Source organism: Copadichromis virginalis, linkage group LG6 (assembly GCF_057382275.1).
Source record: "Copadichromis virginalis isolate Kocher_CV1m ecotype Utaka linkage group LG6, C_Virginalis_male_GT1.1, whole genome shotgun sequence".
Taxonomy (NCBI): Eukaryota; Metazoa; Chordata; class Actinopteri; order Cichliformes; family Cichlidae; genus Copadichromis; species Copadichromis virginalis.
This window is the reverse complement of record NC_140623.1, coordinates 23,499,430-23,516,191: the sequence shown is the minus strand read 5'-3', so window position 1 is coordinate 23,516,191 and position 16,762 is coordinate 23,499,430. Positions and strand designations below refer to the sequence as shown.

At 38.2% G+C, this 16,762-nt stretch overlaps 2 protein-coding genes across 5 annotated transcripts in view; one reads left to right on the top strand and one right to left on the bottom strand.

Annotated features, from left to right (window-relative positions):
* The window catches only part of LOC146707787 (serine/threonine-protein kinase pim-2-like), a 174,938-nt gene that overhangs the window by 1,624 nt on the left and 156,552 nt on the right, over positions 1-16,762 (bottom strand). Inside the window, exons 1-5 of one of the 4 annotated variants that reach the window (XM_085459302.1) lie at positions 4,395-4,569; positions 3,518-3,760; positions 506-748; positions 237-371; positions 25-119 (exon numbers count right to left, since the gene is read on the bottom strand). In XM_085459302.1, coding sequence (XP_085315428.1) covers positions 25-119; positions 237-371; positions 506-748; positions 3,518-3,760; positions 4,395-4,455 — 777 coding nt within the window. In that variant the 5' untranslated portion in view covers positions 4,456-4,569. Of the gene's footprint in view, positions 1-24; positions 120-236; positions 372-505; positions 749-1,381; positions 1,437-2,027; positions 2,232-3,517; positions 3,761-4,394; positions 4,570-16,762 lie in introns of those variants that run through there. The other 3 variants (XM_085459305.1, XM_085459304.1, XM_085459303.1) reach the window with 3 other exon arrangements.
* cdk2ap2 (cyclin dependent kinase 2 associated protein 2) overlaps positions 1-16,762 on the top strand; it is a 44,238-nt gene that overhangs the window by 286 nt on the left and 27,190 nt on the right. The gene's annotated exons all lie outside the window — the stretch shown is intronic.

The window sequence follows — 16,762 nt, the reverse complement described above, 5'->3', positions numbered from 1 at the left end:
TACTCCCACCATCTGAACACTTACTGGGAAATGATCTGTTATCCTGTAGCCAGCAAACACTGCTCCACAGCCGCCATTTCCTAGATGGTGCTCCTGCACATATCTGGCTTGGTATTCCCCTGAAAAGACCCAAATGTTGTTTTACTACAGCTGTGACACAAATTACTCTCTGCTGTACCCTAAATGTTCATTTTGCTCTTCACCTGAGTATAAAAGCCAAGCTGCTTGCTACTTACGTTGCTGGTCGGCTGCTGGATTTTGGACGACGTTTTTGGTTTTGTCCTTTTTCTTTTTCTTGGGTGACTCTTTGCTGTCTCCCGCAGACTTGTTTCTGCCATTTTTTGTGCACCCCTTTGTGTTTTGACTGCAGTCTGCAGATGTGGAAAACAGCAAAAGCACATCAGCGTATTAGATCATACACACAAATATCTCCCAAACACTAATATCTTAAACCGAGCAACCAGCTGTGCACTTAATCTACCCCTCACTCAACTAATTAGCCTACCTTTACCAGTGTCCACGGAGGAAGACGCTTGCTCCCTGTCTCCACTCGTAGGCTCAGCAAGTTTAATCTTCTTCGGTGCACTGGTTGTGCCCGCTCCATCTTGCTGGGCCTTACGCTTCACTGCTTTGACCTGGTGTGTATCTGAGCTGGTGGAAGGAGCAGCCTGCTCAGTGACCCTCCTTCTTTTTACGGGGGTCTTCTTTTCAGGACTGGCCTTTCTTTTAGCCATCCTGCTCTTAGAGTCTATAAACAACAACAACAACAACACAGTAGTGAAAAAGAGTGCTCGACATCAGGACTGGAAGGATTTTGATGCCATTTTAGGAAGTATTGGTTAAATTATAATAACAAGTTTATCCTTTTGATAAAAACAGAGCAACACGAGTCCATACTAGGTCTACTAAGACTTAGATCTTCATGACACTTGTTGATCTGTTTTTACTGCTGAGTCCAAGAATAAACTTGTCACATTATTTTACCAAAAGACAAAGTGCCCCATTAACCTTTCTTTGATTAGACGTGTTGTAATTATGCTATTTTCAGTCAAACATACCCATATGGAAAAGAAATGGTACAAATTTATAAAAGACTTGCATAAGATGTGGCCTACTTCATGCAGTGAATCATATCAGGCTTATATGATTTACTCATGAAAGTGGCCACTTTCTCATTACTTTCATATATTGTTTTAGTAAGTATCCAAAACATACAAGTTTCACACAAGACAGATACAAACTTTATAAGATTTATATATATCTTTTCCATATGGGTAGGATTCAAATGTTTCATTTTATACACAGACTGTCAACATTTTTAGAAAAGTAGATTCTGTTATTTGAGGGATTTTACCCAGATTTGATGTATTTGTTTACTTACTTTGATCTCCTGGATCTTATCTCCTGAATTTGTATTTTTTCTCGTTTCCTTTTTCATGTTAATTTTTGAGACCTTGGAAAATGTCACCGTGATGAGGGAATACTTCTTCAAATGTGTGCGCTTGTCTTTCCTAAGCTGTTTAAGTGAGTTCCGTAAGTGAGCTTTCAAAATAAACTCAGGAGTAGGGATGGGTATCGTTTCGGTTTTATCCGATACCGGTGCCAAACCGGTACTTTTGAAACGGTGCCGGTGCTCAAACGGTGCTCAAACCGGTGCTTAAAGAATGGAGAGCACAAAATTGGTCCAAAAACCTCTCATGTTCAGCTGTTTTTTGTAAAAAGATAACAATGTTAGCCTTTTCTGCAGCTATGGGGCATATATGGCATCACTCTTGGCTGGAAGCAGTGCTTAATCAATGGAAAAAACACAAACTTTGTCCTAAACCTCTCATGTTTAACTGTTTTCCACTTTTTCTTTGGTCTTTTTAGCCTTTTTGGCCAGGGTGAAGCGAGTATCTGCCATCAAACAAGAGGACAGCTGCATGTAGCTATGATGATGTTTGCTAGTTCACCTTACATGCATTAATGTAATAACGTGGTTAGCCTACTCAACGTAAATTACACACGAACAACATTAAGCTACTCACGCGGAGAAGAACGGCTGCTGCTGCATCATCATCCGTCATCATTTCTGCTACACTGGCAGGGCTAGGGGCCAGGACTCTCCTCTTCGTGTTTTTGGGGGATGTTGCATAACAGGCAACCCACCCGCAGTAGATGTGCTCGGTGTGAGGTCTCGCAGCAAGCTATCAAATACGGCGCATTTCTCGGCTTTAAAAAAACGCTATGCGTCGCTAGGTGTTTCGTCGGATTCGAGGTGTTACCTCCTTTGACAGTATCACAGTATCAGCTTAAAGCACTTGTTGCAGGCTGCTGAGTTTGCATATTTTGCTGTGAAGTACAGCCAGACTTTTGACCGCTTCGCCTTGGACATTTTTAATCTGTAGCTCTGCTCTAAAAGAACGCACGTACCTGGACCCGCCTACTATCCTCGGAAACGTAAAATGATTGGCTAGACGTGTATCACAGCTCAGGAAAAAAAAGCACCGAAATAAAGCACCGAAATGTGCGCTGCTTTTCGGTCTGGTTACTACCGTTTATGTCAGAACCGGTGCCATCATGGCACCGGACACCGGTACCCATCCCTACTCAGGAGACTATGGCATCAGAACCTTGCCTTTCAGTGACATCACCGACTGCCAGTAAAAGTGCTCCTAAGTAGTTTAAAGAAAAACACTATGGCAGACAAAGCCATAATAATTCATATAATTTAATGAGAAGTCGATATACCTACCTATAAATTTTGTTTTTTAAATTGTGCATTTATTTTTTATATAGTGTAACTACTGGACCTTATTTCTCTTTTTAAATCTAGAGACAACCACGTTTTTGAGGTTGTATCACCTTTCCCATAGCTATTCATTTGTGTGAATAGCTATGGGTTAACTAGCTATTGGTGTTAATTTACTGATTAACTTATAAAACACATGCTCAACTTACTGAAAAAGTCCCACAGTGGCTTCCATCCTTATGTTGGTTTGTCCAGTTTACGGCAGAACACATCAAACCTGGGGCCCATGTCAGCCCTACTTGCGGCCGTATATTTAAGTGAAGAAATATAAAGCAATTTGGCACTTGAAGAGCCTTTTTTGTTAGCGGGGGATTTATTTATTTTTGAGTCCAATGTTAAAATGCGTTCTTAAAAAAGTTTTAAAAAAAAATTAATATGAAGGTCTAACCCAGGAGTCAGCAACCTTTCTGATGATAAGTGCCATCTAAAATTTCCTTAGAAGTCAACGTGCCATATGATTGCATTAGCAATAAATTTAATAACGCTCTATATCAACAGTTACACACTATATAGACCAACTTTATAGAATTATATTTGTTCGCAGATGTTGGCATAGAGCAGATCAGCTATTTTGAAACAAAAAATACACTTTTTTTTCATCAGTAACAAGAACTCCATAACAGCAAATGAACTGTACAACAGAAAAATATCTCCCAAACACTAATATCTTAAACCGAGAAACCAGCTGTGCACTTAATCTACCCCTCACTCAACTAATTAGCCTACCTTTACCAGTGTCCACGGAGGAAGACGCTTGCTCCCTGTCTTCACTCGTAGGCTCAGCAAGTTTAATCTTCTTCGGTGCACTGGTTGTGCCCGCTCCATCTTGCTGGGCCTTACGCTTCACTGCTTTGACCTGGTGTGTATCTGAGCTGGTGGAAGGAGCAGCCTGCTCAGTGACCCTCCCTCTTTTTACGGGGGTCTTCTTTTCAGGACTGGCCTTTCTTTTAGCCATCCTGCTCTTAGAGTCTATAAACAACAACAACAACAACACAGTAGTGAAAAAGAGTGCTCGACATCAGGACTGGAAGGATTTTGATGCCATTTTAGGAAGTATTGGTTAAATTATAATAACAAGTTTATCCTTTTGATAAAAAACAGAGCAGCACGAGTCCATACTAGGTCTACTAAGACTTAGATCTTCATGACACTTGTTGATCTGTTTTTACTGCTGAGTCCAAGAATAAACTTGTCACATTATTTTACCAAAAGACAAAGTGCCCCATTAACCTTTCTTTGATTAGACGTGTTGTAATTATGCTATTTTCAGTCAAACATACCCATATGGAAAAGAAATGGTACAAATTTATAAAAGACTTGCATAAGATGTGGCCTACTTCATACAGTGAATCATATCAGGCTTATATGATTTACTCATGAAAGTGGCCACTTTCTCATTACTTTCATATATTGTTTTAGTAAGTATCCAAAACATACAAGTTTCACACAAGACAGATACAAACTTTATAAGATTTATATATATCTTTTCCATATGGGTAGGATTCAAATGTTTCATTTTATACACAGACTGTCAACATTTTTAGAAAAGTAGATTCTGTTATTTGAGGGATTTTACCCAGATTTGATGTATTTGTTTACTTACTTTGATCTCCTGGATCTTTCTTTTCTCCTGAATTTGTATTTTTCCTCGTTTCCTTTTTCATGTTAATTTTTGAGACCGTTTAAAAGTGAAAATGTCACCGTGATGAGGGAATACTTCTTCAAATGTGTGCGCTTGTCTTTCCTAAGCTGTTTAAGCGAGTTCCGTAAGTTAGCTTTCAAAATAAACTCAGGAGACTATGGCAACAGAACCTTGCCTTTCAGTGACATCACCGACTGCCAGTAAAAGTGCTCCTAAGTAGTTTAAAGAAAAACACTATGGCAGACAAAGCCATAATAATTCATATAATTTAATGAGAAGTCGATATACCTACCTATAAATTTTGTTTTTTAAATTGTGCATTTATTTTTTTATATAGTGTAACTACTGGACTTTTTTTCTCTTTTTAAATCTAGAGACAACCACGTTTTTGAGGTTGTATCACCTTTCTTCAGTAACAAGAACTCCATAACAGCAAATAAACTGTACAACAGAAAATGTAAATGCTATTTTTGGTCTCCTCAAAACAATGATAAGAAAAATAAACTGGGCCAATATGGCATGTTTGTTAATACAGGGATGGACATAGAGCTGGGCGATATATCGAGTTTTTTAAAAATATCGATATATTTTTATATTAGATATAAGATGTGACCATATCCTTTATATCGATATATACGTTATAATTATAGTTGTGGAGCCAGAAGTTTGCCTCTCTTTCGTCCACTTTTGTCTCTACGCAACGTTACTCGGCCTCGCCTATCCTTCACTGAACACAACTCCCCCTCCTCCCCCATAGCTTCACCTGCAGGCAGCGATAAGATGAACACGGCAAATCTCCGTTAACGAGTTACTGCGCATCGCTCCGTGCGTGGGGCTGGACGGCGTCAACGTGCTAACGAGCTAACCACGCTAACGCCATGCAGCCCACAGGGGCTGCACAGCCTAAAATCCTTTCATTTTCTCAAAAGTTGACAGCGCGCCTTATGTATGAATTCTGGTTGTGCCTGATGACCGCGAACCGATTTTATGTGGAACACGGCGCTCAGCAATCTGTCAAAAAATGTTTTAGTACGACTTTGGTAAGCTACGGAGCTGCACCGCTTGATGGATTGTCGGAGCATTACGGCTACCGAGGAGCCTCGCGTAGTAATACGCACTGTGCTTCAACGTAATATTACCGTATTGTGTGTGTATAAGGACCATAAATGGCACCTGAAGCGGATTTCAAACTCCAGGCTGTCAGTCACGCAGTAGAAGTTGGGAACAGAGCAGCTGTGAAATCTGCCCTTGTTATTATGCTCAGCCTCTTTTAGTTTAAATTTTGACTGCACAATTGTGAGCTTTTTGTTATGGACAAAAACAACATACTTTTCTTTTATTTATGGAGCATTATTTTTAATAAATGCTCATAATTTATTTTTGAGTAGTTTTTTTCATGTACATCTATGCTTTATGTTAATAAAAGTGCCTGTGTGACATCTGAGACACAGCTTTGACTAAGAACTCTCTTTTTGTTCTTACTTTATGGCTTTAAAAAAATATCGAGATATATATCTTATATCGCCATCCAGCTAAAAAATATCGAGATATGAATTTTGGGTCATATCGCCCAGCCCTAGATGGACATGTTAATGTGACCTTTGGTCTCCCACTCAGAGACACAGGTCTACGAGTGTCCAGCATGCAGACGGCTACCTGAGGACACTCTTCGTGTGAGAGAAAATCTGCTCACGCAGATATGTAGAGCCAAATACTGTCAATAAGGCCTCTGCAATGTTCTGAAGACAGTTAAACTTGTCAGGTAGTGATGTCCAGCAGGTGAAAATGCAAGCTCCATGAACACGCACAGCTGTGGATTCCAGCTGTTTTATTTGTGTTTTGACTTTGACCTAATACTTCATCCATTCATTCGTTCATTCATTCGTTGTGTGAATCTCTAATATAAGTGAATAGCAGGGTCAGGGTTTTTCTGTTATCCTTGTATACAGATCCACTGCAGTTTGATGCGCTGCTCACTCAGAGATAAGATTATACATGTTCAGTCATTACGCTGACACCAGGAGCATAATGGCTGTCATTACGCTTTTTCTTATTTTAGGGGATAAAACCCCCTATAACTACAGATAACAGCAACCAATATGTAAATTATTCAAATGCATTTGATTAATAAGGGTTGTATTATTCCTTTTAAGTTCTGGAAATTAAATACGTTTTGTGGTTAAAGTTTGCTAAGTGTTATCAGTTGCTATGAATTTGTATAAATAGCTTAAACTAATATTGTCTAATCATAAACGATTGGTGTTGTATATAATACAGCTTTAAAAAACTTGAAGGATTTAGCTTTGTGATTATTTTTGTTTTTTCAAAGCCGGTGGCGTAACTGGACATTTTACTTTCTGACTCAGTCTTACTCAAGGAAGCATGAAGCCTGAGTCATCAGTAAAAAGTATAGTATAATTGTGAGGTTCTGCTCCTGTGGAACTAGCTCCCAGTTTAGATTTGGAGACACATGCTGTCTCTACTTTTAAGATCAAACAAAACTTTCCTTTTTGATTAAACCTCAGGTGACTCTGAACCATCCCTTAAGCTTTGCAGGCTCAGAGTGCAGGATGCACAGAGGTTCTCCTCCACTATGTAACTCTCAGTGCTGTCATCTCCTCAACCAGTTACAAGCAGATACCTCCCCTGCCCATATCCTGGTTCTGTCAGAGATTTCTTCCTGTTAAAAAGGAGTTCTTTCTATCCGTTGTTGCCAGTCACTTGCTCACAGGGGATTATCCGGTTGTTTGATCAGTTATGAATCTGCATTTGTGTTTGTAATAAATAATCTATTCCATATTTATTGATAGTAATTTAGTATTTATTCAGTAAAGTTAATTGTTGTTGTTATTACAGTGATTCATTTTTATTTATTTATACAAATACAATTAAACATTTTAAAATATATTCTTTTTAAGTCAAGTTAAACCTTACCTTTGATCTTTGTATTCATTTATTTATTTTTAATATTGATTCCATCTATTAATTTTGCGCACTCAGCCAATAGGCATCAGTATAAATAACAAAAATATCTTAAGAAGTTTCTTATGCTTCCACAAAGTGTCACAAAAATATCACCAAATTTTAATTTGCTCTTATATTTATCAGTGAAAACTACAGAAAAAATTCCATTCATCAATTTGTAGCACAATGCGAGTAAGAATGCAAACATACTTTTGGATCTGAGACGGGCTCAAACCTAATGGAGGTCATTAAACATGTAAATCAACAAAAAGTACAATTACATCACAGACCACAAAATATAAGGAGCCACCAACACACTGTAGAAAAGTTTGATTCTCTTCGTCCTCTCAAAAACATAAACAAAAACAAAACCCAGATGCACCAGGCCGTCCACTTGTTTAAATGACAAAAGTAACACTTTAAAAAAAAATTACACTGAGCACACTAGATCTAAAGATGAGACCTGTTGCCATCCTTGTGTAATTTGGCATACTTGAACCTTTTTCCATCTCCGGTCTTCACAGCCACCCTTCCATTTAGGCCAATTCTGATGAGGCATCAGTGAACAGATCAGCTGAAGGGCCAGATGAATCTCTCAGGTTCGGTGTTAGCTCTGTTGTATTTTTACCTGTTTCTTAAAGACATGTAGTGTTCTTTTCTTCCATTTCCTTGAACTTCCTCAATTCTGTTCATTGTGAGATGGACAGAATCAACTATCTGAGGCATGCTGAGATATGTTAGCATTAGGTTAATTTTCAGTTTGGTGAGCTACTTGGGAATTACTTAAATACGATTATACCTTTTAAACTGTGTTACCGTTGACATTTTTCATAGATTCAACCAAAAACAAGGAAACAAATGTGTTTTCATGACAGGATGTTACTAACAAAATGCCAAAGATACAATTTAAAAATGGGTCTTCACTAAGTTGTCTGAGTGTAGACAAAACGCTGGTTCATCCCTTGAATTAGCTGCCTTTGAATTACTCATTGACTTATGAGTGACCTAAAATAAACATTTCACTGAAAATGAGTGAAAAGTCACCCAATGTCAAAAGAAAAACAAAAGAAAGCCAAGAGAACTATTAGTTAACAAAGCAGTCTGTGCCCTGATGCACTGGATTATAACATTAGTGAGAGGTGCTGGTTACTCCCATATCATCAGTGGTTTGGTATCTGATAGTCTGGTGTTATATTTTGCACCGCAGTGAGAAAAGGTAATTAAAACTGACAATGGATCAGCTGTCCCACTAGCGAGTAGATTCACAGTACACTTCCATTTTTTTAACCAACCAGAATAGGTCAAGGTCGGCTGTGCAGCAGGCAGGAATTGGACCTAAAACGTCAGACTTGGGAAACAAGAGGTAAACTTAGAAGCAGCTTTATTGCTTAGCCTTTACCAAAGCACAAAATAATAACAGCTCAACTAATTCTCATTCACACAATGAAGAGGGAACCAACCATGAGGGAGAACAAAAAGAGCAGATTGAGACTAAGACAATATGTCCACATAGGATGATGAGGAAAATACTAAAGGTGAGCAGATCCATCCAGATATTGACAGTATTAATACCAATGCTGGAAATGGTATCAGAGTGAGAGTATCTTGATAGGATTGATCCTTTGTTTCTGTCTTCTAAGTTCAGCAGCATGTAGCCCACTGAATGTCTTCAATTAGTTGTTTTTAGGAAATAAATAGATACACCTCAGACATGCACTCTGAAAAATATCTGAACCTTTTTGTGTTGACTATCATATCTATTTTATTTATATCCCATAGGACATTTAAACAACAGAAGTTGACCCAGAGTGCTTTAGAAACAGGCACATATACATTTCATGTTTAAAAAAACAAACAAACAAACAAACAAACAAAAAAACAGTTTCAAATACATGAAAAGCTGAATGGTGTGTTTTGTTGTGCTAACTAATTATTGTGGAAATTAAAAATCACAGTGACTTAGTGGTTGTTAAAATTTAGAATTCAATGCAAATTCATGATGCTTCATCTCATAAATAATTACACACTGCTCTTTGATACATAAGCTGCTTATTAAAAGTTAAATGTATCAGTTTTGGTATTGGCAATACTAGCCATTTATTTTATTTTGGCATTGGATTAATACCAAAATTTAAAGTATCGCACACCACCACTAAATATAAAGCACAAGAGACAAGAGGCCACCAGATGAAAACAACTACCAGTGAGACCAAGCCTCAGACATACTAACTTGACACAGACTCAAAACACAGAGGCAAGACTGAACGAACAGAATGGGAATACATCAAAAACCATCAAGGAGCTAGAGGCACAGATACAGGTAATTGTTGTGAGTGAAGTTGCCCCCCCACCCTCTACAAATCAAACAAATTTGATGTCAAATGTTTGTGCAACATATATGGATATATGGACGTGTAGCCTAAGATCTATATTATTAAATGGTAAATATGTGACGGTCAGTATTCGGGTTGTTACTCTAAAAAAAAAAAGAAAAAAGAAAAAAAAAGTAATTTAATAGTTACGCGGTAGGTTACTCAATTACTTTCTGGACAAAGTAATTTGTTACATTACTTTCTTGTTACTCAACAAAGTGACCTGAGACACATTGTCACATAATCATCAGGTAACAATAAAAACGTGAGGCTGCAGGAAGTCCTGGACTCAGATAAATGCAGGAAAACCAAATGGGCTGTTTCAACACATAATTATTACTATGTACAGGTAAACATTCAAACATGTAAAAATCAAAACATTTAAGCATTAAATATAAATGAAATATGGATTTACTTTAAAGTTGTGTTAGCAGTGTAATACAGCCATTTCTCTACTGGGCACAGTTCGCACTTTACCATCACGCTCTTGTCCTTTCTGCAATAAAAATAAAAGTAATCTGCACATCTCCACTCCAGCATTTTCCTCTTCCACCACACAAACTGAAATCAGTAAATGACTGTAGCACAACTGCACAGGAAGCAAAAAAACTTTTGTGTGAAATTTAAAAAAAATTCTGTCCAGCTTGCAGATAACTTTCGAACCTTTGTCACACAAATTACAACATATCTAGCCGTAATGTGATTACTGAACTAACAGTAATGCATTACATTATAGCATTACAGTAACACTAATGACAATGAGAGTGCATCAGAGACCATGTGAAAGAGTAATGTAAAAGTAATGTAACGAGCAGTGTAACAAATTTTATTCTCCTGCAAGTATTTTAGTAACAAAATGCATTACTTTTAAAAATGGTAATAATTAATGTATGGTAAATGGCCTGTACCCAGTCATCCACCCATTCACACACTGGTGGAGGCAGCTACAGTTGTAGGCACAGCTGCCCTGGGGCAGACTGACAGAAGCGAGGCTGCCATATCGCGCCATCGGCCCTTCTGGCCAACACCAGTAGGCGGTAGGTGAAGCGTCTTGCCCAAGGACACAACGACCGAGACTGTCCGAGCCGGGGCTCGAACCGACAACCTTCTGATTACAAGGCGAACTCCCAACTCTTGAGCCACGATCGCCCCATGTATACTGCATTTCTTATTTTAAATAAACAACACTAATTCTGATCACTTGGTAAGCAAAACAATTTTATTTCCATTTGTTTGCCATGCAATCCTGTGGTTTGAACAGAGGGAATTCCAGGTATTCTTTGTGCTTGATAGCCAAAAACACACAAATGACATCGTTAAGTGATGACATTTGACTAGTGTAGTCTGCCATTGTTGCTGTTACCCATGGCACTATGGACTTACCAGGAAAGTGAAGACATACACACGTAATGATGTGGTTTAGTGTTTCCAAACCGATTCTTAGGTTTTTACAAGCCCAGTACATGATTCTAGAAAAAGAGTAAGAGCTTGTAATCCATCAAAGGTCACTTTAAACCACGGTGTCAGCAGAGAGTCATTTGCAGAACATGAATGTTGGAGGAGTTGCGTATTAATGGAAGGACGATGGGACAGAAGCACACTCTGCACTCAGCATGAGTCATCCTTCATCTGACCTGTGGTACATTTGGTCGTTATGAAAATGCCACGACTGAGATTTTCATCTGTGCAATGATGGAAAAAACTAATGGGTCAAAAATTATTCTGGAAGACTTTACGTAGCATACTAAAGTCTTCCAACTAATTTTCTGCATTTTATTCTTTTGGCATTTTACCCTGCACCACAGTGCCTACTCTTACTGCCTTTTGCCACCTGCGACTCCACTTAACTGGTGCAGTGAAGAGTCCACATTTCCTCAATTATGTCCCATCTGTTAAACCAGCAAACAGTGGTGTATTTTGAATTATGAAATTCACTTGAACAATGCCTACATGTGTTAGCATTTGGCTTGTTTCTGAAGCCATGTTTTGTATTTTTTAGGTCTCTACCTACCAATATGCCACTTTATGACTACTAATTACCTGCACAACATTTAAATGCAGCTGAATTCAGATTTGCACACTCTGGTAGTTTTCAGTGCTGATTTTTTATTTTGTGCTTTTTGTGAGATTACAGGTCACTGCCTATTTTGACTAGCATTCATTAGTAGACTGCTGATAAAAGCAGGGTTTCACGATCAAACCATTGAAAGGCAAGATAAACTAAAATATAGGCACTGGCTATAATTACAGGAATGATTGAAGATCAGCAATAACAAAAGTTTCTATTGTTATATAACTGATATAAAGTATTCCAAAACATTTTCAGTGGCTATTTAAATACACTGAAGCCATGCACGGAATAGGTTATATGCAGCTTTTACCAGTGTGTCATCAGGCAGGCTGCAAATTCAACATTTGTAATAAAATGGTTCATATTCACTTACTATCGGTGTTACTCTTTCGACATGTGTTACAAATTGAACTGTCAGTTTTAGCTTTTTTGTACTGCAAATTCTTAGCTGAGATAAGATATATTTATTGCAAAAGTTTTTGTGTTAAAGCTGAAAAAACAAACAAACGAACAAAATGCCTTACATAAGTAAGATGAACTGAAACTCAATGGCCACTTTGGTAAATACACGTGTTTAGCTGCTCGTTATCAGAAATCTCTAATCAGCCAATCACATTGCATCAACCCAGTGTGTTTATGGATGTAGAGATGGTCGAGAAGACCTGCTGTAGTTCAAACTGAACAGAAAAGGGAAGAAAGGTGATTTAATCGACTGTGAATGTGCTGTAGGTGTTGGTGCTGGGTATTTTAGAGTCTTTCAGAAATTGCTAACCTACTGGGATTTTCTACTAGACCTTCTTCCGGTCTTGCAGAGAATGGTCTGAAAAGAGAAAATATCCAGTGAGCTGTAGCTCCCTCGGTCAAAATCTCTTGCTGATTCTAGACGTCAGAGGAGAATGGCCACACTGCTTTGATCTGATGGCAACATTAACTCAAATAACCACTTTTTAAAGCCAAGCTATGCAGAAAAAGATCACTCACTGCAGAACTCACAAGAGACGCTACTGTTGGAAATCAATGCAGCTTCATGCTACAGTTCATACAGCCTCACCAAAATTGGACAATAGAAAACTGGAAAAATGTTTCCTCGTCTGATGAGTCTCGAGTTTTGCTGTCATTTGGATGGCAGGTTCAGAATTTGGTATAAACAACATGAAAACTTGGATCCAACCTGAGCTTTTCCATATTTTCTTCTCCTCATTGGCCTACTGATAATCTAGAATGAAATTTAAAATCTTTCTCCTCACATGCAATGTCTTGACGATTTACAGATTTTATTCTATTAGTAACCCCAAACAGAGCACTTCGCTCTCAGACTGCTGGCTTACCTGTGGTTTAGGGCTGTTCGATATAACGATATATATCGGATGACGATATAAAAACGTCTATCGTTTCATTTTATGCTATCGCTTGTTTCATGGTGTCACAAAATAAACTGTTTACAGCATTTTTTCATCCTTTTGATGGTCACTGTAATGGCTATATTAATTTCTTCTTTCTCTCTTTCTCTTATATGTAATATAACCACACTACAGACGGACAAGCGCCTGTTTTTATGCGTTGTCGTTAGCAACAACAACGGTAACACAATCGCGTGTCCGCTTGTTTATGTTTCACATAAACCTTTCACAATAAAGCTCAAGATCCCGTTGAGACTTTTCAAAATAAACTGAATCACGTGAAAGAGCAGATTATTTACGGCTGAGAATTAAAAAAAGAGCCGCCAGGTGCTAAAAAAAAAAAAAACCTTAGACTCAAACGTTAGAACAAGCTTTTCCCCGCAGCACGCCGTGTAATAAATACTCACAAAGAAAACGGCGGCCGTTACAACTTATGTCTAAAAATGTATTGTTTCATGCATCGGTTAAAACACTCGACTCCAGATACATGACGCACAGCTGGAAACACTTCCCGCAAGACGAGCTGCCTGAGATTCACATAATTTACAAAAAATGTTACATTTTTGTGATTTATATCGTTATCGGGATGATAGAATTCTTATATCGGGATATGAGATTTAGATTTTGTTCATATCGCACAGCCCTACTGTGGTTCCTAAAAATCCTAAAATTGAATTTAGTTGAATTCCTTGATGTAGTCACCTGCTGGTGGTGTAATAGTGTAGGGGATATTTGTATTGGCTCACTTGGACCACTTAGCATCAATTGATAAAAGGAATTCAACATTTTTCATATCACAAGCTTTGTGTGCAAGAGAAATGGCAACCAGCAGAGAGAGTGTCAGGAATAAGTAAAAGTGACCTTGAAAATTGTTTTTCTCTACATTAACATTCTGCAGGGATCAGAAGCATTTCTGAAAGTAGTATTCCAGTTTACCTTGTTGTTGACATAGACAGTGCTTCTGTACTCATGTCAAACTTGTCAGTCAAATTCATTTGACTCTTCTGGGATCCAGCAGGATATTCATGTATTACAACTATCAGTTCAACGCATCCACGTTCATGCTGACTACTCCTAGCTGCAGTTTCAATTTTCTCAACTGAAAAGCTGAAGAAACTCGAACTTCCCTTTATAAATGTTAATTTTTGGTCTTTTTGTTCACTTTCTCTCAGAGTACAGTGACATTTTTCTTTGTCCTTTTACGGCCCACTATTGATGATTGGTACTAGAGCACTCAGCCTCACGACAGCTGTCTCAAACACAAATCACGGTTAAATAAAAGAATTGTGCTGTAGGCGTCTTTTTCCCTGAACTTGTATATTGTTGCTCTAGCTGTTGTGCAATTGCTGGCTGATAATATGCAGCTTAGAAATTATTTCTTTCTTCACATATATATCAAATACTCCTCTCACCCCTGCAGGCAGTCTATCCTTCAAGTTTCACTGCTACCAGAGGCCTGGTACCAGTCAAAAGTTTGGACACACCTTCTCATTTAATAGTTTTTCTTTATTTTTACTACTTTCTGCATTGTAGATACATACTGACATCAAATATATGAAGTAAGATATTTGGAATTAGGCAGCAAAGAAAACATGATAAATAACTCTAAATATGTTTAATATTTTAGATTCCTCAAAGTATCCACCCTTTGCTTTGTTGACAGCACTACAAACCCTTGGCCGTCTCTCAGTGAGCTTCATGATGTAGTCACCTGAAATAGTTTTCACGGGTGAGAATTGTCAGAGTTCATTGGTGGAATTTTCTGCCTTCTCAATGGGGTCGAGACCATCAGTTGTGTTGTGTAGAAGTCAGGTTGGTACACAGCTGACAGCCCTTAGCCTATCAGCTAAGTAAAGAGATATGACAGTGCATCATTATTTTAAGAATTGAAGGTCAGTCAGTCTGGAAAATTGCTAAAACGTTGTCCCCAAGTACAGTTGTAAAAACCATTAAGTGCTATGATGAAACTGGCCCACATAAGGACCGCCCCAGGAAAGGAAGACCAAGAGTCACATCTGCTGCTGAGGATAAATTCATCCGAGTCACAAGTTAACAGCACCTTAGATTAGAGGTCAAATAAATGCCTCACAGATTTCCAGTAGGAGACACATCAACTGTTCAGAGGACTGTGTGAATCAGGCCTTTATGGTCAAATAGCTGCTAAGAAACCACTACTAAGGAAAAGCAACAAGCAGAAGAGGTTAGTTTGGGCCAAAAAACACAAGGAATGGACATTAGACCAGTGGGAATCTGTGCTTTGGTCTGATGAGTCCAAATTTGAGATCTTTTTATTTATTTGACCTCTGGATACAGACACAAAATGCAGTTCTTCATGGGTCATGAGACACGCATGTGTTTCCAAACAGCGAGTGAGGAGCACAAATGTATTTTCCGCTGTGTTGCCAGCAGCAAAGTGCTGAAAGCTGCAGGTCTTTGAGTGGTCCGGAAGGAGACTGGTTCAAATGTGAGTCATCCCCATAGATGCCCGCATTTCAAAGGGCAGCTTTGGAGCAGGAACAAGGATGTTTACACCCTGGTATAAAATAAAAAATTCTGTCTTTACTCTTGTGTGACAAATACACAAAGCATGATATTTTTTAATTCAAATGTTTAAGCTGTAATAAGGTTTATTTGTCATTGTTAGGGGCACAGCTGTTTTGATTTTAAGGTGGACGAAGACATAGGTGTCTGACATGTCTGTTTGCTGTGTGTCAGGTTACCTAATTTCGATCACGAAACTGTTCCGCTTTGGTGAGGGTCAGTGTCTGCATTATGGGCGCAGGGCATCCAGGCCCATTCAAAAATTGTCACCATGACCCCTCAGATGAATTCTCCTGTCAGACTTTAACAACTATGAGAAAAATTAAGTCATGTAGTTTGGTAATGAAAAAGTCATTGCTCCCTTCAATGCATTCTCCTTGGATCTCACAAATCTCCGCCCGTGTGTTACTGTCCAGTGCCTCAAGACTCCTCACATCACCAGTCCGCATATTATTCCCTGTTGCCAGTTTGCAAATAAATCTTTTAAGCCAGCCTTATTATGACAAGGTTATAATGTGGGTGTATTTTGGAGCATTTTAACATTATTATCTAACAAGTGGAGTGATATAGCTTTCTTAGTGGTAAAGCTAGGTATCTAAGATGATTACATACCAGCTTTACTGAGTTGAATTCTACTATATGTATATCTACTATGCTTGTTAAACTGTAATCAGTGGCATCAGCGTTGGTCCATATTGAGACTGTGTGAACTCCTGGGATCTGTAGATTCATTATCATTCTGTTCCAGGTGAATGTTCCTGGATAAATGTACCCATCAGGTCAAGTAAAAAATTTTCTGTCATAATGTGAATGAATAACTGTGTGGTTATAGCAACGCATCAACGCTGTGAAAAAGAACTACTCTTTTATTGAATAAACCTTTTACATTTTAGTTAGTGATTTTTTTTTCTTTTCTATTTGGACCCATTTTTAAGGGTTATTTCTATGTAAAAGGTTTTTTTTAGTGTGAACATGCTTTCA